Source organism: Ambystoma mexicanum, chromosome 1q (assembly GCF_040938575.1).
Source record: "Ambystoma mexicanum isolate Mex_15411 chromosome 1q, UKY_AmexF1_1, whole genome shotgun sequence".
Classification (NCBI taxonomy): Eukaryota; Metazoa; Chordata; class Amphibia; order Caudata; family Ambystomatidae; genus Ambystoma; species Ambystoma mexicanum.
Window position 1 is genome coordinate 1,046,143,830 of NC_090922.1, and position 23,142 is coordinate 1,046,166,971.

General features: G+C 44.9%; 1 protein-coding gene across 3 annotated transcripts in view; it reads left to right on the top strand.

Annotated features, from left to right (window-relative positions):
• The window catches only part of LMO4 (LIM domain only 4), a 43,113-nt gene extending 20,791 nt beyond the window's left edge, over positions 1 to 22,322 (top strand). For all 3 annotated transcript variants that reach the window (XM_069641737.1, XM_069641739.1, XM_069641738.1), the window contains exon 5: positions 21,596 to 22,322. In XM_069641737.1, coding sequence (XP_069497838.1) covers positions 21,596 to 21,604 — 9 coding nt within the window. In that variant the 3' untranslated portion in view covers positions 21,605 to 22,322. The remainder of the gene's footprint in view (positions 1 to 21,595) is intronic.
• Positions 22,323 to 23,142: the final 820 nt, after the last annotated feature.

Below are 23,142 nucleotides of genomic sequence, written 5' to 3' on the forward strand. Positions count from 1 at the left end.
TGGGGTCTGAAACCTGTGGCTACATTTTCCCTCACCTTGGATTTTGCTGGCTATGGACGATGTAGTCCAAAACATTTGGAGAGCGTGTGTGTGTGTGTGTGTGTGTGTGTGTGTGTGATATAAGAAAGGGTTTTCTGTTGCAAGGTTTGAAGGGAACCTGCTCTTCAGCCTACTGGGATTCCATCCGTTTCTATTCTGCTTAATTCGCAGCATTGCCCGGGAGTGAATTTTGATATCTTTTCTGCCTAATTTGTAATGACTGTCAACCTCCTCTGAAAAGCCTGCTCACTCCACCGTGCTCCAAAAAAGAGTGAATGTTGGACTCTTGCATGTAATTTTATTCGCATCATATTTCATACTGATTATGTATTGATGACATTGATTCATTTACTCTTTACGGCGCCACTTGCATGGATATTAAATCTTATTGACCACAGCCGAATTTTAATTTCAGATTGGCGATGGATTTTTCCATCAGGTCTTCTAGCATATTTGACTTTTTCATCATTAACCCAGGCAATCGCACAGCACTGAGTTATTGCATTGCAACAGAAAGTCCACACTTCAGTTGTAATTCTGTATGGATTTACAGTGGGGACTTCAATAATGCCTGCAGAATAGACCCCCCCCCCTCAAAAATAACATTCATTTGCAAAAAGAATTCACCAGTGGGAAAAGCTTTCCAATCCTTCTCCTTTGTGGTGTAACAAAGGCTGAACATTTGAACGTACTGGACTCGGTGCCAATGTCTAAATAGGGCAACTTAATATGCACTTGGTAGTTTTCCGCTAAAGAGTAGTGTATTGTTTTTGGTAGTTTGGGTCTCTTCATTTCCCTTACCTACATTTCCAGCAGGTAGGGCCTTCCGTGACAACGCGTTTTTAACAAGAACATTATTATACAATTTTTCTCGTTTTGCTCAAACTGCCAAGGCCATAACCTGATTAAACGGCCCAGTTTTATCAAAGCAATAAAAAATAGCCTGTCCCTCTCCACGGAAGTCGTTTCACTTGATGCGCATTTCCATTCTAGCATTTAAAAAAAATGTCCACATGCATTTACAAAATAGCAAAAGAAAATGGCAGTATTTTCTAAGCACCCATGAGCGGGGACGGATGTAATTTCCAACTGCAGTCCCAGATGGTTGTGGATCTTATACCAACAAAGCTTGTTCGCCTGCAAAAAATAACGCCTGGAATAATGTGGTTGGTATGTGAAGATTGGAAGGCCCTTTTTGACAAGATTTTCTTAAGAAACGTACTCTTTGTTCAAGAAAAAATCTGGACTGGCGATTGTTCAATACGTTTGGGTCCACAATGCTAAACCTTTTCACTCTGTTCCCTTTAGCTGACCTTGTGTTCCATACACGAGGAGGACCAAGTTGATAGGATTTCGGGTCTTGTCTTGTGGCATAATAAGCCCGCAGAGTGGTGGTTGCTCTCAGTGGAGATCCTGCGGGACTGGTTGGTGTGGCTCGATATTTATATATTTTTTTTCTCTTCAATTTCACTCTGGTCGAATGTTAAGTTAGGCTCGTCTTTTTCTGATTTTGTGTGCTTTTTCAACGTTTGCTGTGGCAGCGCTGCAGGCGTGCCCTTGCAGGCTCTGATCAGGACAGCCATGAGTTTACAGTCAAAGGGTGGGTTTATCTTAAGGAGCCGAATTGGATATGGTAATCGGTATGAATGCATTCACTTGGGATTTATTTGAAGGATAGAGATGTAAGACAATGTTTTGAATAGGCTAAAAGCTGAAATGCTGATAATGTTATGGTGTCGTCTTTGCCTGATATTTTCACTTTTTACCACGGTACTGTGAAATGCCACTTCAGGCCATAATCCTATAATGGCTACAGATACCACGTAAACCCCCTGAGGGGCTGCTTTCTCTCCTTGGAAAGTACTCCATGTCATTAAAACGCTTTTCACAGCATGACACAAGCCCTACCTTTCTCATGTTCCACAAGTTGTCACCCCTTTATCATGATATTCCTTCAGAAATTGCTGAATGGACGTTCCTTGCTTTGGTGCACACCTTAAAGAATGCTTCTTCCTTCAATTGCATCATACAAATGCCCTCCCCCAAGACAAAAGTGACATCACAGGTCAGAGTGGTGTATTGTTGCAAATGATCAAATGGTTGCACACCTCTGTATGCGCGTGAACCGGTTCAGCTCTCCGTGACCCAGCAAAATCACTAGGCTTGATTGGGGATGGCAATCTATCCTTTCTAATACATCAGGAACAATCCTTAAACAGCTTGCTATCAGAGCTCTTCTCTGGAAGATTAAGCCCATCCTCCTGCACCTGGACCTGAACAGTGGTGCATGCTACAGTAATCATGCATATTGATGGGGGGGGGGTAACTCCCTCTTCCCGGCTGCTCATCTAGTCCCCCCCCCCCCCCAAAGCAGTCCATCATGGCTTGCCTGTATGCATTTTGACATCATGTGAATTACTTTGGCTACCCATCCCAGCTAGAATCTGCTTGATTTCAAGTTGCAAGCAACTAGCGAGATATATTCTACACATAGACAGAGCACACCATGATCTTACTAGCCAAGAGTCGATTATAACTAGCCAATGGCTAAGACTAGTGCAAATTCTGAGCCCTGATTACGCTAAGGCATCATTCTTAGAATCCCCCACTTCCCATGCAATGCATGCTTCAGTGCCGTGTGTACTGTGGTTCACAGCCTCTCGCACAAATGGGCACCCCTCCTCCCTTTTTGGTTTTGGCGCTTGGTGGCATAAGCCATCAGTATCACTAATAACATTGGAACTATAAAAATAAAAATGGCAGAGTATAGCTTTGGCATGACAACTTGCTGATGCTCGGGGATGAAATGGCCGAAGCACCAGCTGGGCCTTTACCCTCTCGCTCGCGTCTGCTGACCTGCTGCTGTTGTTGTGGAGCTGGTGCCACTACCAAAGTAGGAGCAAAATGACTACACCTAACTAGATGCCTGTTTCATTTTTATGCACCAATGCTTTTTGTCAGATAAACAACTGTCGGGCTGTGTTTAAAGTTCACCACAGAGTGATCTCTGTTTGGTCTCCTTTGCCTGGACCGTGTTTTCGGCCACACAGTGGAGGAGCAGGCTGATGGAAGTTGAGACAGCCGATGCCACAGCAAGGATCCATGAGCTGCTACACACGCCGTGATCTGCATCCAGTATGGAGTGCCTAGGAACAGTAGGGGTGTACGCAGGGGATTGCAGCTGGCAACATGCTTCATATGGAGGAGAGAAACCACCGTCCAGCGGTATTCACGCTGGATTGCAGAGCGTGGCCTGCTGACTACAGGCTGCTCAGGAAATGGACGCAGCCATGGAGATTCCTCAGCGTACAGGTCCCTGCAGGTTTACTGCATGCTCGTGTCCCTGGACACCTGAAATTCTCATGTTCCTGCACAGTAGACCACCGCCTTCTGCCCTCTCTGGTGCGCATGGACTGTGCAATGGCTTTTTTTGCACTGGATGCTCTGCTGTTTTGGGTCAGGAAATCACCTCACCTGGGCCATCACCCAGCCCTGCAGATGCGAGCGCCGTGACCCTGCCACCCCCCAGGACGGATGCCGGTCCCACAGAGGATGCACAAGTCTGCAGAGCCACGGGTGGGAGCGCTGGAGGACGAGGGTGAAAGCCAGGAATATGTCCTCTCACAGGTACTGTGCCACTGCCTGGAGAGGAACGTGGACCTGTCACTCCCATTGTGCTGGCTCTACGGTCACTGCTGCCATTAACAAAGCTTCCACCTTGCACTGACCCTACACCAATTTCTGTCTGGGATGGGGGAACTTGCTCCTCACTGCATGACTCCTAGCCCTCTAACTGTGGGTCTGGGTTGGGGTAAAATACCACAAACTGCACAACCTCACACCCTGTAATGTCAGCTCTAGGTTAACCTGCTTATCCCAGACCATGCTAGTCTTGTGCTGCCAGTGGCCATCCATTATACACCTGCACAGTGATGCCACATCCGCTGGCACTGCTACCCTAAAGGCGGTGGGGCTAATGCAGACTATGCACTCCACCCTACGCCATACAGCGCATGCGATGTCCCTCCTAAACTCTCTACTGCCAGTCCTACATTACCTTAACTGCATTCAGTGACCTAGGACCCTCCGCCTTCTGCTCTCATTGCTACTTTTTCGGCCCATTCCACATTGCTCACTCCACTGCAGTACCTTGCTTCCTTTTCTCCACTAAGTGCTGCCCCAGACATTAACCACACACAATGTGCAGTGACTCTGCTAGCTATCTCTTTGAGTTGGGTTACTATTTCCTTGGAGGGTGTGGAGTTACACATGCTCTGCATGCAGTGGTCTTTCTAAATTGCCCCCACACACACTCGGTGCTGCCCAGCAGAATATCTTGCACCTAACATTGCTACTAGTGCTGCTCTAAAGCCCCCACCTGACTCTTCTGTCAGCAGTGCCCCTTCCAATACAAAGTGTGACCATACCAACACAACTTGCAGTATGACCTGACCACTCTGAACGTTCCAACCTACATTGCATGCAGTCACCCAACCACACTTGTCAGTGCTGTGAACCTGTTCGGTTTTGACTTTTACCCTTATTTTACATATATATATATATATATATATATATATATATATATATATATAGAAGACGGGACAGAAAGCAACAAGGTTAAGTTATGATTTCCATCAGGGGAGACATTGCTTAAGGAGAGGTTTTTAGCTGTCCTCGGAATCTTGTGATTTTGTTCCTGTCTCAGGGCCTCGGGAAGGGAGTTCCAAAGTTTGACTGAGAGGACAGGGAAAGATTTCCCCAATCTTTTAGCCCGTTTAAAGCTAGGGTTGGTGATCAGAGATATTGTAGATCAGCGAAGAGTACATTTTGGTTCGTATGTGGTTCCCATGTTTCTGAGGTAAACTGGCACCGTCCCATGTAGTCATCTGTGAATAATCCCAGCTGACTTGAAGTGCAGGTTCCCGTGAGCCAGTGTAAGTCTTGTCGATTGCTGAATATGTGCTCCTGTTGAGAATTTAGTTTTAATGATGCGAACAGCATTATTCTGTGATTTGCAGTTTCTGCAGACATTTCTTATTAGCACCTATCAGTAAGGCATTACAGTATCAATCCGTGATATTATGGCCCATACTATTCATGTACAATTAGGCTTGGAGAAAAGGACGAATATTTTCAGCGCTTGAAGTTAATGGGTGCAGTTTTTTCTCACCCGATTGGCATGAGCTTCAGAACTGAGTGAGGACTTGAGATGGGTGCCTTATGTGTTCAGCGTCTCAGATGCATGGATATTGCAGTCTTGAATAGTAAGATTATCTGGCTTCAAGTTTAAGCCTAGCCTGAGGTGAGCCAAAGATCAGCAGCTCGGTCTATACGCCATACAGTAAACCTGCCAGTGTTGGTGGAGCTCCCGCAGTATCCCCGGCTCCTCGTTTGCCTGTGCTTTCTGGACCTTCCTCCATACACTGCATGCAGTGGCTTGGCAGCTCTGCCGTCAGTGCTGTTGAACCGCCCTCATAGTGCTGCCCTTCACATTGCATTCTACAGGGCATGCCACGACCCGAAACCACCCCCCCCCCACCCCCTCCACTGTTATCCATGTCCTGCAAGGACCTTCATGCCGAAGCTTCTGCCCACCGTGTGTTGCATGCAGTGCTCCCATTCACTGCCACAATAATGGCCCCAGGTACCTACATTGTGCACACGGAGCTGCTCACACCGTCAGCATGCGCTGCTGCTTCTGTGGCAGGGGCATCTCTGTTCAGGGTCGCTGCTGCCCCCGACACAGCAGCCCTCTGTTCTTACACAATACAGACAGTGCATTTATTCAAGGCCTCCCCACCTCAAAAAGCAGTTATTTCCCTTTGCGTTATCACAGGCTCTGACGCAGACAATCCAGGAACCCGTCAATGCCCCCCCCCTTCTACCCCACTGTCCTTCCACACAACACAAGGCAACGATGTCTCTCCGTGATTTTAAAACGCTTAGCCCCAGATGGCTGTAAGTAAATCCGCTGACATTGCACAGTACCAATGCATGGAGTCTAGGTGCATTTGAGGGGTATTTTCAGCTCCTGGTGAAGTGGGTTGGGTGCAATACAATTTCGAGAAGGAAAATAAGAAAGAGTAGCACCATTTTTAGTTCCCATCCATGTCTCTATACGACCTCCATTCCCCTTGTACTTGTAGGGGCATATTAGTAGTTTGTTTTGAGCTCCTACGCTTTCTACTGTTTGTGTTTGCCTGAAAACTCTAAATGATTGTAAGGTCGACACGTGCTTGCAGCATATGGGTCATTCAGTCGCATACAGAAAGTTCAGGGTCGCAGGGTTAAGCGCTGCTTACCCCCTACACCTCTCGCCTTCAGTGACCAAGACTGCAAGGTTGCTTACTTTTCTGTAGCTTATGTAACACCACTCTAAAGTCGCAGATAGGACATACGTTGCGCAGTACAGGCATTCAGCATGCATGCTTACTGGAGCTGTGCTGCCTGCAAGTGGTAAGATAGCTCAGTGGGTTGAGCGCTTGCTGCATCTTTGTGTTTGGAAGCCCTGACCAGTGTCGATGCCTGCAGGCTATGTGCTGGGGTTTGGGAACAGCTGGGTTTTTGTTCTGGAGGTGAGCTAGCTTAGTGGGTTGAGCTCTTGCTGCAGCAATGTGTGAGGGGTCAGGAGGTCTCCGGTTCAGATCCTGGCAAAGACAACTGAGTCTTTCAATTTTACAAGGTCGATAAATGAGTATCGACTACAGTTGGGATAATAATTGCACGTGAATGTAAAATGCAGATAAATAAATGTGTGCTATGTACAGCACTTGAGAAGGTCCCTAACAATATTTGCTACAATCGGCAGCTTTGTAAGAAGCACGTCCACCGCCTGGCATTCCATTTCCCAGCTAGTTATTTCATATTGGCTACTGCTCTTATTTTTCCTGCTCATCTCTGGCACACCTGCACCCCTTATGACATTCTCATTGAAAACTTTGCACCCTCCTTCTTGCACCCTGGTAGCTATACATGTAACATTCAAATAACCACAAAGGCCCAAAACATTGGCATTGCCAATGCTTGTTAACGTTTGCAGACACATTAGCCCATCTATGTTTGGAGCTGATGTTGTATGATCGCTAAACTGTGTGGCTTGTATGCTAATGAAGCCTAAATGAGATGGTAGAGGCGTTCTTGAAGGCGCACTCGCATGGCGGTGTACCTTGGGAATGGGTGGTTCTACCTTAGCTGAACTAATTCGACAGTAGTCAATCGACTACCCCTTTCCACCAAATGTAGTGAGAAATGCGACTTTTTGTCCAGTATTGTAGATTCCGGATTTAGTATTTTTTGCCTTGAAATATTACTTGTGCACGATTGTTTCTGTACAAAAGTATTTATATTAAACCATCTCATAAGCGTTTGGAATTCCAACTCTGCCCAGTCTTGGTTCTCGATAAAGGTGGCCTGTTGTGTTTCAGCTCACCTGACACCTTGCAAACCTTTTTATAGTAGAATTTTTGTTCTGGGGTTGCTTATCTCAAGGCCTTTCTTTTGCCGTTTCCTGGACCAAGTTTTGCACAGGACAGCCCACACATGACCGAACGACCACACCTCTGAGAATTAACACCAAAACATGGTAGATTGATAGATGTCAGTATAGTGCAGACAAAGACCAGCCTACCTGGCTAGCTAACGAATGCCCATTCTGTTCTTCTGAATGAAGGTTGTGCCATCGGGGCATTGCAGTTATACTTTTGCACCAGGTCTCCATTAGGGCAGCCAGTGGTCACTTGGATTAAATAGTCCACTCCATTTATGACGTTTGTGTTCATTTTGGCCAGGAGCCTATTGATCTCTAAACCATATGTATTCCATCTAATCAATTCTTATGTGGTTATGATGGGCAGGAACTATGTTTATAATGGACCCGCAGGAGTTTTATGGAGAAGTAAAATGGCATTGTGCGCGAGATGGCAACTGAAAGGTTTGGCATGAGTGCGCCGCACGAGCTGGATAGATTGGATTTCAATAATGCCTCCGTTCACCCGACTTGAGAACATTAGGCTGAAAAGCTAGGCTTCCTGATTATGCGGTACCTATGTATACATTACGGCCACACTGTCTGCATTAGGTTCTCCTCTGCTTCCTGGTTCCGACGCTGTCTTTCCGCCTCACTGATGATGCTCTTTCAGTGCAGCATTAATCTTGCAATATCTGTCACTGAAGCTTCGGGCATGAGGCATTCAGGCCACACATGGGGTCGAGGGTGCAGTGTAGCCACCTGTCCCTGAAGCTTCAGCATGAGGCATTCAGGCCACATATAGGGTCGAGGGTGCAGTGTAGCCGCCTGTCTCTGAAGCTCCGGGCATGAGGCATTCAGGCTACACATAGGGTCGAGGGTGCAGTGTAGCCATCTGTCCCTGAAGCTTCGGGCATGAGGCATTCAGGCCACACATGGGGTCGGGGGTGCAGTGTAGATGTCTGTCCCTGAAGCTTCGGGCATGACGCATTCAGGCTACACATAGGGTCGAGGGTGCAGCGTAGCCGCCTGTCCCTGAAGCTTCAGCATGAGGCATTCAGGCCACACATAGGGTCGAGGGTGCAGTGTAGCCGTCTCTTCAAAGGCAGTAGGGCTGTTATTTCTTATTTACTGACCGTATTGTGACCTGGAAAATAACTGACTGAAACTGTGTCCATTTTGACTGGAATAGTGGTGATCAATTGAAACTGTTATGCCATCTATTAAAGGGTTGTTGACTATCTGTATCATTTTAATAGAGTCCTCAACTAAGGATGCTGCTGCTAACTTGCAGCTCATTGTTGCCAACGAGGAGAAAGGTTAGTTGTATTCAAAATATGGTAATGTTATGTGTTTATCCACCCAAGTGTCCCAAGGTATGGGCCTTTCCATCCATGCAACTTGACGAGCAGCATTCAACACAATCAACCCAAATCCAAGCAAGTGTTATCCATCCGTGCATGACGGAAGTGGGTCACTGGAAAAAAATGATCATGGTAGTGGGTGCCTTGTCAACAGATTCGGCAAATTATCAGTCTCTGTCAAGTAGGTCCTACGCCTTGACCCAGTCTTGCAATGCAGAAATCTGGGCATCTTGCTGGACTCTGGCTACTATTGGAGTTTCAAGTTAATGCGGTTTTAAAAACCGGCTTGTTCCATCTTCGGCTGTTGACCAGAATTGCCCCGTTTTGACCACCAATGATGCACAGGATTCACGCTGCGCAAGGGTTGGTCCTGCCTCACCTGGACTTGACCAATAGAGAATGTTTAGGCCTCCCCAAATACCTGCTGTCGAACCTACAGAGGCTTCGGAATGGGTCTATGTTATTACATCGAAACCATGAGTGCAAATGTGATTGCACGTTTCATCGCATTAAAATAACCCCCCAACCCCTGCAGCCTCCACCCATCACATCTCAGCACATTATGCCCCCCATCCCCCAATCTATATTGTAGCGAGGTGCAATTCAGTTTGATTTTAATAGATAAAACCGAATTTGCAGTAATGCGCTGCAGGGTAATGGTAGGATACCTTCCTTACACTGGTTACCTATCCGAAACAGAATGGTCTGTAAGGCCTTGTGCATTATTCAGAGTTTTTCTGCAATTGGGCCAAATTAACTCAGACAAATTGGTTGACTATGCGCCAACTCGTACACTCGGCTATCACTGCAAGGGAACATTTTCAGGCAATCCACAGCAGTGAAGAAGGTAGTTTTACTGTTCAGGCAACACAGCTGTGGAACAAACGTACTCGCCTATGGGAAGCCACCGATAACCATTTTGAAAGTCTTTCTAACTTCATGATCAGGTTTTGAGAGCATTGTTGACCATTTAAGGGTCTGCACATTTTTGGGCATTAGCTAAACATTTGGGCGCTTGAAGCAAAACCACCAAAAAGTTTTGCGGGCAAAACGGCCGATAATGCCCAATTCTGCTCCTGTGCAGGCAGTTTTTGCCAGAATTGGGCCATTTCTCTTCTGAGAAATCGGGCTGTCTTTCCTAACACTACTTGTGAGGATCGCGAACAAATCAGATCACGTGATAGTCATTTGCTGAGCATGGAGATCAGCACTGCACATAATCAGGGCCGGAATTGAGGGCAGCAGCGCCCTGGGCGAATTGGTGCCGCCCCCCCCCCCTCGCCCATTGTGCGCCCTGGTTAACAGGGGGTGGGGCGGAAGGGGGCGGGGCCAGGAGGTGCCACTTTTTTTTTAAACCTCCTCGCTCTGGCGAGGAGGTAATGAAATGAATAGGCGCCTGCCACGCCTTCTGCCGAGCTGGCGTGGTGGGGGCTTATCGCGCCCTGGGCAGTCGCCCGGCTCGCCCCACTACCCCCCAACGCCGGCTCTGCACATAATGCACATACCTCCGATCTAAGACCCCTCTGTTGCTCACCATGAATGCAACACCTACCCCCTTTAAAAAAGGTTCAACTTCCCTGTGCTGGATCTTTAAATGAACTCCACGTTCTGCCGGGAGTCGCCTCCCAGGTTTTGTCACGGTTCAGCAGATGCTGGGCATCTTTCGTCAGGTTTGCCATGCTGATCTAGGAGAGGGTGCCGGATCTAGGCTGTGCGCTCCCACACAGGCCGTGAACAGTTCTCATGAAGGTTGCTATATGCGGGCATAGGAATGCCAGTTAACCTTGGATTTGTTTGGCAGAGCCCAGGTTATTGGGGGTTCCTTTAGATGCTACCATGCCTGCCTGAAAATGTTTTTTTTAGCGATTTAAACTTCTGTGTGACTCTACTGAGCCCCCACCCATTCAAGCCCAACCTGCATTTTTAGCATTTCACAGCCACACTTGGCAGCTGGTCTTCTGTGGTATAACGAGATGGGAGCATTCCTACAGGGTTCTTTCTCCCCAGAAGGTTTTTATCTCACAAATGAAGCAAGAACCCCACAAAGAACTTTGTAACCTCATAAAATAAATATCCATGTTGCCATTGCAATTTGCAGCTGGAATGCGAGTGATGTCTAGCGCAATGCACACACCGGGTGCATGACATTACATGTGCATCCTTTTGAGAGCACCCACTCTGAGCCGGAGAGCACTTCCCTCCCGCTCCTGCACTGCATCCTTCCCTTTAATATAGTGTGCCTGATTGGAAAGCCCTGTTAATTTGCAACAGCGGGGACACCTTTCTCACTAAATGTCCCCTGTGAACCATGTTGCCCCCACAAAAAAAAATCCCCAATCCTGTTAAAAACCTTACTTTTTTGCAGCCCCCTTTGCTCAACTCTGAATAGAAAGAGGGAGCGGTTTATTCACCTTAACGTTTAAGCAGTGCTCTTAAAAATAGTCTTCTCGGTTACACGTCACTCAGCAGTTCTATCGCAGCGCCATAATTGGTGTGTGTGTGTGTGTGTGTGTCCATAGTGCGGCATGTGATGTTCATTTATTGGATATGCTCGCTGGCTGCTCCCTAATCTTTGTCCTGGACAGACAAATTGCCTTTCTCACACCGAGCTCCGACTCCAGGGAATTAAACTTCCAAGCTTCCAGCACTTTAATTAGCCTGAAAGTGGGAGGTTGCGCTACTAATGGACCTCTGGCGTTTAACAACGTAAAGTAAGGGTGAAAAGAGAACTTTCTGGGAAGCTCAATATGTCGTTTAAAAACCCATAAAAATCTATCAGTTCATTTTGGGAATGACAAACAGATTGCATTTGCAGATTACCCGCACTTTGGGTGCTTGGGCCTCCTTTCTTACCGAGGCAAGGCGGCCATTGCATCTAGGCAGGCACTTTTCATTATTGGAGTTAATTAGCACATGGCTTGGAGCTCGATTGATGTTCTATTGCAGTGCACGTGTAACATTAGCCAACATGGCAGCTGGGGAATTTTAAATGTAAAATCCTGAATAAGGACCTGGAGTTTTTATTTAATTTACGACGGTCCTTTCTTTATTCACTTTACATTTCCCGCCATCATGTGGTTTAGATTCTCCATCACAAACCTTACCATCTATGGTATGGCAAGGAGACCACCTTTTTATGCAGGACCAAAGCACGGGCAAAACGTAGTGAATGAACCCGTCGGCTGACAAATGTTCTCTAGCCAGGTTCCAGACCAACACCATGAAAGCCAAGTCCCCTCTTACAGAATGGGCCTTAAAGCTGGAACGATCGACGCCTGCATGGATGATAACCGATGAGAACCATCTTGCCAAGTTAGGGGAAGAAACCGGGAGATGGGATTTGCAAAACCGGTTAAACAACTGACCCAAGAACCCTCAAAGGTTACCATCTTGGCTTTATAGGCACGCAGACACCGGAGCACACATAGCCAAATAAGGAAAACGAGTAAAGGAAGCAAAAATTCAACCAGTGTTCCTTCAATTAACCTGGAACGTGGCCATGTCTGGTGAGGGGAAAAAAAAGAACCAAATGTTCCAGAGCAATATCTGCCCCCCTCAAAAAGGGGAGCAAGAATATGGACATTATAAGCTTTGCAGGTATTTGATGGGGTCAATCGTATTGAAAGATGTAGCTTAAAAAAATTAAATTAAATTGACCTATCTGTACTTCTTGTGAATGTGTCCTGCTTGAGATTCGTATGCACTCCCTTGATTGCTCTTTTGAGATGAGCAATTTTAACCTCTGTATATAAAAGGGAAACTTGTGGATATGCATGCGTCTGTTCGAAATGTTCAGCATTCCACCAAGCATGCTACAAACCTAAAATTTGGCATGTAGGTGTTGCACGGTGTAGACCCATGTCAAGGTATAAAATATACATTTTTCTTTAACGGGCCTTGCAAATTCTTAAAAATCCCGCTAGACCTGCAGGGCGAGTTCCTTAGTTTACATACTCGACCTAAGAGAAATGCACTTGCCCATAGGTGACTGGTGACAAAATATTTACTAGTGATTTTGGTGACAAAATATTTACTAGTGATTTTTGTAAAATAGTACATCTCCATAAGCACACTTCATATTCGGTGCAGTGCTGTCAAGCATGCACAGTGAAACATGTATGTCATTTACAGCAAACAAAGTGTGTTCACAGTAAATGAAAAATACATTTCTAACATCCCCATACCAGCCAGCAAGGTCAAGTGTCAAGCAACTGGTACTCGCCCTTCATAAAAACAACTTGCCAATGCTAGTGGGCTAGTAGATTTTTGCGAGCCCTGACATTTAATTTTTTAAGCTGTCTGAAATGCTTACCCCTGCCATATGGCTCTTCGTGCTGTAGTTCTGCCATAGTTCTACGTTCATTGTTCCTAAAGTTCAGCAGTTCATAGAAACTTAAGCAGATAATAGTTCCTAAACTTTCCACACTATGTGCATTCTAGCGGACATTAGCAGTACTCACTTTTGAAATCGTGCGGTTAACAAGGCGGGTGACCGGAAACGGTGCATGTCTCTTAAATAGTGTCTGCAATGACGACGGCGGTCACATTGTGGCAAATCTCTCATGAAAATTACAGAAACTTAATTTCGCATGGAAGTTAATGAATGTATGCAATCTCACCAGTACAAAGCTTGCATGCTTCAGCCCTACATGTACAGTGCTTGTTATGTTGAGGTCACTGTTGCCTCGGCCGTAGATCAGAACACCAATAATGTTGCTGCACAATCTCAACGTTCCAGCTTAATGTAGCTGGAACCGATTTGCAGGATTCATGCTTTTCTTGTGGTCCGCTTTGTGGCTTGCTCCAGAGTTGGAAACAAAGACAATTTGTTCACATCAGCTCCTACAGGAAAGACTAGCAATATTGTCTAAAAAGAAGCATTGGTTTAGTTCATTAAATAAACTTCAAACTAGGACCGAAGTAGGAACTACCATGCAAAGCACGGGTACACCTGCTAGTCTGTGTACAAGTCTCTCATTCAGTAGAGGATTCTCTTCTCCACATCAATGAAATTGTACTTTATCTTGATAACTTTATTCTGCAAAACAAGAATCCTGTGCTTGGTTGTGTAGGTTGGGGGCATTCATTTGAAAATCCTTTACTCCAAAAACTGAGAGCCGTAGGGAAAATGGTCTTATTTGAGATTCTGGACTGCTCGTTAATCTGGCCGCTTAAGCTTGTTCTAGTACTTATGCAAGACAGGGTGCAATATGTATTTAACTGCCTCACGTCATAATCTGATTGTGCGACTTCTATTCACATTAAGTTTAATCTGCAGGGAGCGCTAAGAGTGTTTGATTGTCAAAGGGGCATTCCCATGGTACCAGGTGTTTTGTAGGCTTTGTGGATCCATTAAAATAGAAAACCGTTCTCTACTTGCGACCGAGTGTGAAGCTTTAGTAACTTTTTAGCACCGTATGTGTCGTGTGATTGGAGTGGATTCAGAGAGCACTTCCTTCGGTTATGGCAACATTATTTTGAAGGTGATAATGTGTGTTCTATGACAAACTATGGGGAAAAAGTCACACGACCTCCTACAATTGCTCTTGTAAATCTTATTACTATGGACGGGACACACCTTCCGTTTTTAGGATTTGTTTTTAAACCATCTTTTTTGCTATTTTATGTTTTGCTGGGCTGTTTGCTAATGTTTATTTTAGAAATTGGATGCTATGTATTGAATCAATGTAGACGTATCAAAGGCCTAATTCGAATAAATAAAAAATTCCCATTAACAAGCCGCTCCTTGAGCATGGAAAGCAGAAGGTTCACATCCTGGCATATTTACAAGGCAGCATGGGTTGAGAAATCCTGATGCCCCTAAGCAGTCTGCAAACTAGGCGATATCCCCCCTCGTCCCCCATCCTCCATTGGAAAGCACCACAGCAAAGAGTGCCTGCTTGAAATAGCAGACCATCACATCTTTATGCTATGGTAAGGGAGCTTGGTTGTCAATCCACAAAATACACTGCAAGAATTGCATAGAGACCTCTCTGCATTAGCAATACTACTCTCCAGACTGTTGTCTGCCCTAACCATACTGGAGGCCCCATGATTGTCTGACAATAGACTAAACTGTCTCCAAAATGCCCTTGGGCAACCAACATTCCCGACACCAGCCAGGCCATCACTTGAATGGATGGGGTTGAAGATGAGGGTCCAAAATATCTTAAAATAGTGGAATCCGAATCAGGGGCTTAATAGACCTTTCCGAGGCCAACTGGTACCGAGTGAGCCCTTCAAAAAGGGTTTTTGAAGGCAACTGTTCTGAAGCAGAGTGCCTGCAATCATTGCTATCTGAGGGGAAACATAATGTTAACTTGTTGCCCACTGCTGAGTCATCCATCGTTTGGGGCAAAGGGTATGGCCCCAAACTGGAAAAAAAATCCATAAGTTGGTCCTTTTTTGCAGAATGCAATCGGACTCATCCTCAACTGTCCCCATCGGAGACTAAGCTTTCAGTTGCTAGAATCCAACCAGTACCTGAGCAAGTCCTTTTTATGTCTGTCTTTTTGTTTTCTTTGTGCACACTGAGGCCTATGGCAGTGATGTGCTATGTAAGAGATTTAATAAAATAAAAATAAATAAAATAAACCACTAACTGGCTGACCAATCGGCTTCAGATTTTAATCAAAGCTCAAAGCAAAAATCTCAAAAGCTTAAAGCCAGATCTGAGTGGGAGTGAGTCTCTGCTTCCAACCTAGCTTAGCTTGGTTGTGTAATGTACCACTGTACATTGTCATTTAAAAGTATCACTGCTCAGTGTGGGAACAATTGCCCATTAACAATATCGTCATACAGTGCGAGAACCAATCTGCAAAGCACCTGATAACAATGGAACTGTCAAGCATTGCCAATTCATGGGCCAGTATGACTCCCCTAGAGAGCATAACCCTCCAGTCAAGCTCATGCCACACCAGAGGGGCCCCAGGTTCTCAAACATCTTCTAATTGAAGATTGAGGATATAGCAAATATGCCCTTTCTATTCCATGCTTCCATATGCACGCCTACCACTGTAGCTCTTCTCTTCTTTCTGAGGGATAAGGTAGCCCGTTTTAAATAGCCTAGCCCTTGATGAAGAGCTAGAATTGGAAGTCCTTGCAGCAGGTGGCCAGATGTATAACAGAAATGGCTAATAATCGCAGAACCCTTCTTGGCTCCTTCCTTATTGCCACTACTTCCTTCAACAGGATGCTAAGCGATGATAGCCTGAAGGTTGTCACAAATCTTAGAAACTTCATAGTCTGAGAAGGAACCAGATTGGATTTCTTGGAACTCTGGATTCATTTGAATGACTGGAGTAACTCGACAGTAAGCTGGGCATGGCATTGGATGAACTGAGCAGACTCGCTCATTATGAGGCCATTGCCTTGGTAAATCACAAGACAGATACTCCTGACCCTGAGAAACCCCACCACTGGTCTGAACAGCTTGGTGAAATACGAAGGGGCAGAAGGGAGCCACCTACCCTGGATACATTCAGCTCTGAAACCTCTTGAATCCATGAGATCTGCATCTTTGAGACCTCGAACTGGGTCTGTGGGGGACTGGCTATTACCCAATCTTCCTTTGGGAGATGGAGCATGAGGACCAGTGGGAGATGGAGCACAAGGAACAGGTAACATGGCTGGCCAAATGGCCCTTTCTGTAGCTGGCCCTGACACCCATGACAAACTTCCTCCACAGAATGGTTGGGCTTTCTCTAAAGCAGTGTAGGTGTTTACATTGTTTGCTGAGTTCTTTAACAAACTCCTCTCCAAATATGTGGACCTGCGATTTGTCCCTTTTTGATATCTTCCTAATCGCCCAATATGGAACTGATCTTCATCAGGCTACACTTGCACCTCACCAGTGTAATGGTGCACTGGTGTTCCCCAAGAAACACAAGGCCTGCTGAGCCAAACTCGTCCTCCGGATCCAAGGAACCATCTGTAGTCTTGGCCTCGTCCAGCAAATTCACAGATTTTTACCACAGGGCTTGAGGTATTCATCTGTAGAATATATTTATGGGCATCAAACAATTTGGGGAGCTCATTCCCTCCCTGCACCCCCAACCCTAATCAAGAGCACCACAATTAATTGGATTATTGATTTAACTTTGCCTTTTGATCCATATAACCCCACTGTGGTAGTCCGAACACTTTTTGCAACATGCAAGCCAAAGACCAGGCCGTGGTACAGAAAGAATAGATTTTTATTAAATTAATAGACAATATTTATATTTACACAATAATTACCATGAAGTCTGCCATTCCCTTCTGTGGCGGCAAACCTTTCCTTCCTGACACTGGTTCTTACTGCAAACAATTTAAAACCACAAATTCATTTTTAGAGCCACATAAAAGCCACCACAACATGTACAGTGCTCATTTCCCATCTCTATTCGCTATTCCGCCCTGGTCACAGATAAAGAAAACACAGGTCTTATGAATACTTCAAATAACTGGGTTGCTCACAAAAATAACCTTAATGTCAAGAGAATTAATGCAACATCCTGGAAAATTTGTTGTACCATGTCATTTGTATGTTGTCTGCTTAAATAACGGGTAGTTTTTTTTGTTGTAATAAAAGAAATCCACAGCACTCCATCTCCGACAGCCCTCTGCACTTTCCATTTCTAGCAATATTCTATCACACAAACATTTGACCTGACCATGTGCTTCCTTATCTCCTTGGGCAGATAAAGCATAACCCCACCCCCTTGGAACCATCTGTTGCACATCACACTGAGATCCCAACCCAGCCTTTCCCAAAACTAGATTCAATTTTGTATTTTAGAAAGGTTGAATTCCCAGTGGACCTATTCCACCCGAATAAATCTCTCCTAGGCCCAAGCTTCCTGGCTTTGGTAAACTACAAGAGATGGACAGAGTGAGCCTGGTAAATGTAATGATGAGGTGAAGAGTGTTGGACCTCTGTGATCTGATTGGAGGAGGGGCGAAGGTTTCCTTGTGTATCCCGGCACAGTTTTTTATTTTTTAAATGTCTGCTTCACATGAGCCAAAATTGTGCTTTTCTCTTTAAAATGCATACTGTTACATTAGGCCTGTTTTCACATAACATTAAGTTTGCTTCCTTTTCCCTTGTTCTGCTTGTGCCAATATATTGTTCAGCAGGTTAACAGCGACAACTTCCAATAAGTGTGCCTTTCAATTACTTCTGGCAATTGAGTTTTCTTTTTGATATGATACTACTTCAATCACAGTTACAGGATGCAGGGAGTTCTCCATGGCAGTTCTGATTTAGCAAAACTGCACTTCATAGTGCATCAATCTTATGTAGTTAGAAGTAGGCCTGTAGCTTTTCAGCCTTGCCACTCGAAGACTGGGCACAGTTAGTGTTTTTATTTTTATATTTCTGACGGCAGTGTCTGAACAGTTGAGTTAATGGTGGATATCTGCTGGGCTTTCATCTGACAGCCAACAGTTAGTCGTCCACACCTCTGTACCTAACATAGTCTGGTATAGTTAATCTATATCCTGGAGCTGAAAATACCCCACACAGCAGTCTATCCGGACAAGAATGCTGGGCCCCCTTGGCAACATCACACCCCTATCAAGAAATGCTGTAACCCTTTTGGCGTCCGTCGTAGGTGTTGTAGCTATCCTGATTGGGAGAGGAGGCCTAGGACCCTCTGCCTTCCCATAACTCCCGACTGCTGGCTCCATTGTGCAACTTAAAAAAAAAAAAAAATTACATAATCACTGACTGAATTGGAAAAACGCCACTCCCTGGAATTCAATTGAGATTCAAAATCTGTATGAAACCTACGTTTCCCCCCAAAGAGTTCTGAGGACCCGAAGACCCATCACCAGGGTCAAATGGATCAAAGTCTACTGTGGGGGACCATTGGCCATCCACTTTCATATTGATAAATTAACTGCATCCAGTTCCCTAGGTGATTTGTCTAGAGTCACCAGGACGTTGGCTCTGTAGGATGTTTTAAATGGGTAACCTCTAGTTCCAGTGTATTTTCCTCCCACCTCAAATCAAGGGCGCACAATTTTCATTTGAGTTCTTTTTGTGATCCTGGGACACTCGTGTTACCACTATTGATTCCCTACAGCCTCCCTCCCCTTTCGCGACAAACACAATATTGCACACAAGTTCTATTTGTTAATACAATAGAAAGAAGTTAATCAATTTAAATATAAACAGATTTTGAACTTCCAGCGTCATTTGGTGTCTTACTCAATAGACATGTCGCTTTCAAAGAAGGTTCCAGAAAACTCAATTGAAATACTGACTGCCTGACATTCCCGCATGCTAATGGCTTGTAAAAGAAATATGTATATTCAACGTGCATGGTTGCTAAATTCCCGTCAGTGATGTTTTAATATAAAACAAAATTGTATTTCTCAATTTAAAGGACAATTTACTGGCGGGGGGGGAAAATGGGCAAGAAAATCCCTCCCTTTCCCTAGTTGTCTTGAGTGGTTCAGCACTAATAACAGGGTTCTGCTTTGACTTCAGTTATATTATTGTTCTAGGTATGCACACAGTGAAATACCCCTGAATGGGTAATAACCGTATTTATGCTCTTCATCCTGAAAGTCATGAGTATGGGATTTTTTATAAAACCAGTCCTGTAAAATATTGATGCCTATATATGTGGTGAATGGTATTTTAAAGCTTGAATTGATTGGGCCTAAAATCTGAGGGCTGCAAGGCTTAAACCATATTGCAGAAGGAAATTGGGTTGTATTCAAAGGGCAAATTGTACAGAATATTTAAAAATCAGTCGCTACAATTGAGCACAGGCAGGAATTTGTATCTAGTGGCACTTGCTGCTGTGCTGGCTCCTGTCTGAATGAGGGGCTCCAAAGTAAGCAGAAGAGAGCTGGCGGAAGTGTGGAAGGTCTTATCTCACAAATCAATAGAATCTAAGTTTAAAGGAAGCCTTCATGTTTGTTGATGAATTGCAGTATAATGCGCTGGGCATCACATTCTCACAAACTGTGCCTTTTTTGTTCCTTGCACAGCATTTTAATTCCTAAAGTGGCCAATTCTGGGGTGTACCCTTTCTAAATGCCTGGTGGATGTGAAAGTGCAGGTCTTTCATCTATTGGGTTCCCATAGGCAAGAGTGCCTGTTCTACCACAGTGAGGGCTTGCACCCCTTGGACTGTATTTAGAATTTACAGGCACACATGGGCCAGAATGCATTGTACACCTACTTGATTTGTAAAGCAATCTTTAATGCAAGGACTTGACATTTGTGCATTTTGTAGCGGGCACCACTGCCATTGGCTTTCTCTACAGGTGCTGTGGTACGTGTGAAAGAGACGGGGTTGACTTAGGTTACCAGCAAGAGGCAAAATAGTTTGCAGTTGTGTTGAGGCATTGTCATCTGGTAAGGGTGTGAAAGCCCTGGCTATTTTTTTTTTTACAGTTTTGTCTAAATGTTGTTAATCGATGTACTAATGCAGATAATTCCATCTCAAAGGGTGACCTGCTAGCCATGTCCCCCTTTCCTAAAGTCCATAGCAAAAGCATAGTGTAGACCTGTGCCCTGCTGACTCGGTAGCCGGTTTCTGCAGTGCATGCTCTCCCGGTTCAGGGGTAACCAGTGTCCTCTGGCTACTGCCATGACCGCCAAGTGATTGATGCTCAGGAGCTGCATTTAAGATGCACCTCTGTTCCCAAACTACAGAACTGTGAGAGTTGCTATCCTGGTGGCAGTTGTAAACTATAAATATAAGCTGTACCTGAGCTTATTACATCCACATCTCGGTCACCTAACCTGCAGACTGCTAATCTAGGAGCAGGAAACCAAGAGAATAAGAGGTGGTGGTCGAGGAAAGGGCAGAAGTTGGAGGAAGGCCACATACATGCTAAAACTGCACCTTGGGACAATCCAAGCTCATTTTGGCCTCAGTAATCCTTGTACTCGAGCCTGCCGAATTGATGCAACTGGGCCGCCTAAAGCACTGGCTCTACCAATATGGGCTACCACTTATCGGTGATTGCTTTAAGAAGGCATCAGGGAAAGACTGAAAGGCAAGTTGCTTGTACCGCCGGGATGTAGTAGGTATTTGGGTTTTGGTGGTTGTATGTTGCCCGAGTGCCCGCTGACTTGATTATGATAATCTGTTACTCTGGATCATTGGATCAGTAGAGGGGTACAAATTGAGAATTTTGCATTACTAGGATGGGTCGGTGGTTGGGAGATCAGGACGGCGGGTTAACTTGGAAGTATGGCACATAGAATTACTGTGTGCAGAAAATATGGTTGACTCGGAATGCAGGGAAGCCATAAAAAAAGTATGGCACACTCTCTATATTGACTTAAAAAAAAAAAGGGGGAATTCTACTTATTTTTGTGTAGCATTAAGCCCTTTTGTTTTTCGTTGAGCTTGGCCATTAACGGCCCACCTGCCTATGCAGGACTTGATACTACTGCCACACTTCTGTTGCTCAGGGTGCTAATAGTATAATTTGAGCCCTGGATCTGCCATAGGGACTGTCGAACAGGGTATTTTAAGTGTGGATGGGAACTTGTAATTGGGGAGTGAGGGCAAGAGTGGTGCCCACTGGGAGCTGCAGGGGAAGAATGGTACCCATATGGCGAGGTAATCAGCGGCTCCCTCCACACACTTGCTGTTACTGTGCATGCTAACCTGGCGTTGGAGGGAGCCGATTGGCTGGCTGCCCCGCGGTGGATGCTATTGTATACATGTTCGTTTACATTTTACATTGTAACTAAGGTTCTGTTTTATTCTTCCAGGTCTGTTAAGAAGCCGGAGAAATGCAGAATGTGTGCCTTCATCTCAGATTGTGTTCATCGCAGATGGATGCCATGTGTCTCCAGTGGACAAGTCACCTTTGTAGCCGGATGCTGCGCCGGCTCCATGCCCTTGCACCTTTTATTCTTGACTGCCCTTCCCACGTCAATCGGTGTATGAAAATAACTGAAGAGCACCACTAAGGACTCCATGAACCTGTGCTAATGGGAGACTGTAGAGCAACTGACAAGAAAAAAAATCCACTGGCGACATTTTGAGGGGAAAATGACTAATGAAGCTAATTAAAAGACGCATCGAAATCTGCTTTCGACCCTCATTAACAATTAGCAGGGCGCAGGCCAGACCGTGCACCCTGTGTCTTACCTTGACAACATTCTCCTTGCTTCTTTGTATATTTAAGTGTTGTAAGGAAACGTGTTTCAATCAAACTCGACATAAGATAAGGAAAGAGATGTGGCTTTTGTGGTACCCGATCACAAACCCCCTTTTAACGTAGCGCTGTAAAATACAATGTATGTATGCATGTACCTGTTTTTGTCCAAATGTCACTACTTCCCATGGTAAAAAGGAAAAAAAAAACTGTGGCTCATAGCCACTGTGTAGAAAGGTTCACATATTTGCTGAATGAAGACAAATCTTTTATTTGTGATATTTTCTGAGACATTTGCTCTAGTATGGTGTATTTAAGTAATAAAATACTAAAAGGGTTGTTGCGTGTGTAAGATGCTTCTTGGCCCAGGCAGTAGATCTCAATTTAAACCAATTTGCGACTGGGTGGAAAATGAGTCCAGTAGTAATGCCGGGAACCATTGAATCACTAATGGCAACATAGAATATGGTTGATTGGCTGCCATATTGGGATCATGGCTCTGTGATGCATGCACAATAATTAATTATATGGTTATTTGATTTTAAGTAACTTTTCCACCCCTGTCAAACCTATAGTTATAGAGGACTTAAACAAAGCACGTGTTTTACACAATCTATTTTGCATTGACTTTTGTCTGGGGGGGCCTAATTAATTTGAATTCACCTAAAGGAGAAACGAGAGAGAAGAATTTGCCAACACTTTTACTCCACTAGCAAATTTGAACTCGACCTCCCCCGCCCCCGATTGTCACCTTTAAGATTTTGTCTAGAGGAATAGGCTTTAATGATTTTATCGTATTTAATTTGGGGTTAGGGGACATTTTAAGTGGTTATATTAGAAATATGCAGTTACACACGAGTGGATACCTTTTGGGGTTTTTTGCAAAAATGAATCGAATCCCTAAATGGAAACATTGAACCATTTGTTTTTTTTTAAACGTGCCTGAAAATGCTCCAAAATTCCCCATCCGTGGATTATTCGGGTTTAGTCATGGCTTGCAACGGAAATTGCGCACTTTTGCCCAGCTGTAGTCCTGTGCATAACTTCCTCAAGCCGCTGCTATGAGATTTTGGCCACAGTTGACTTTCCCCCCCCCCATCATAGCTAGTGACTCTTCTTCTCAGGTGTGCAGACAGACCAAGCTCGTAGCTTTTGAGC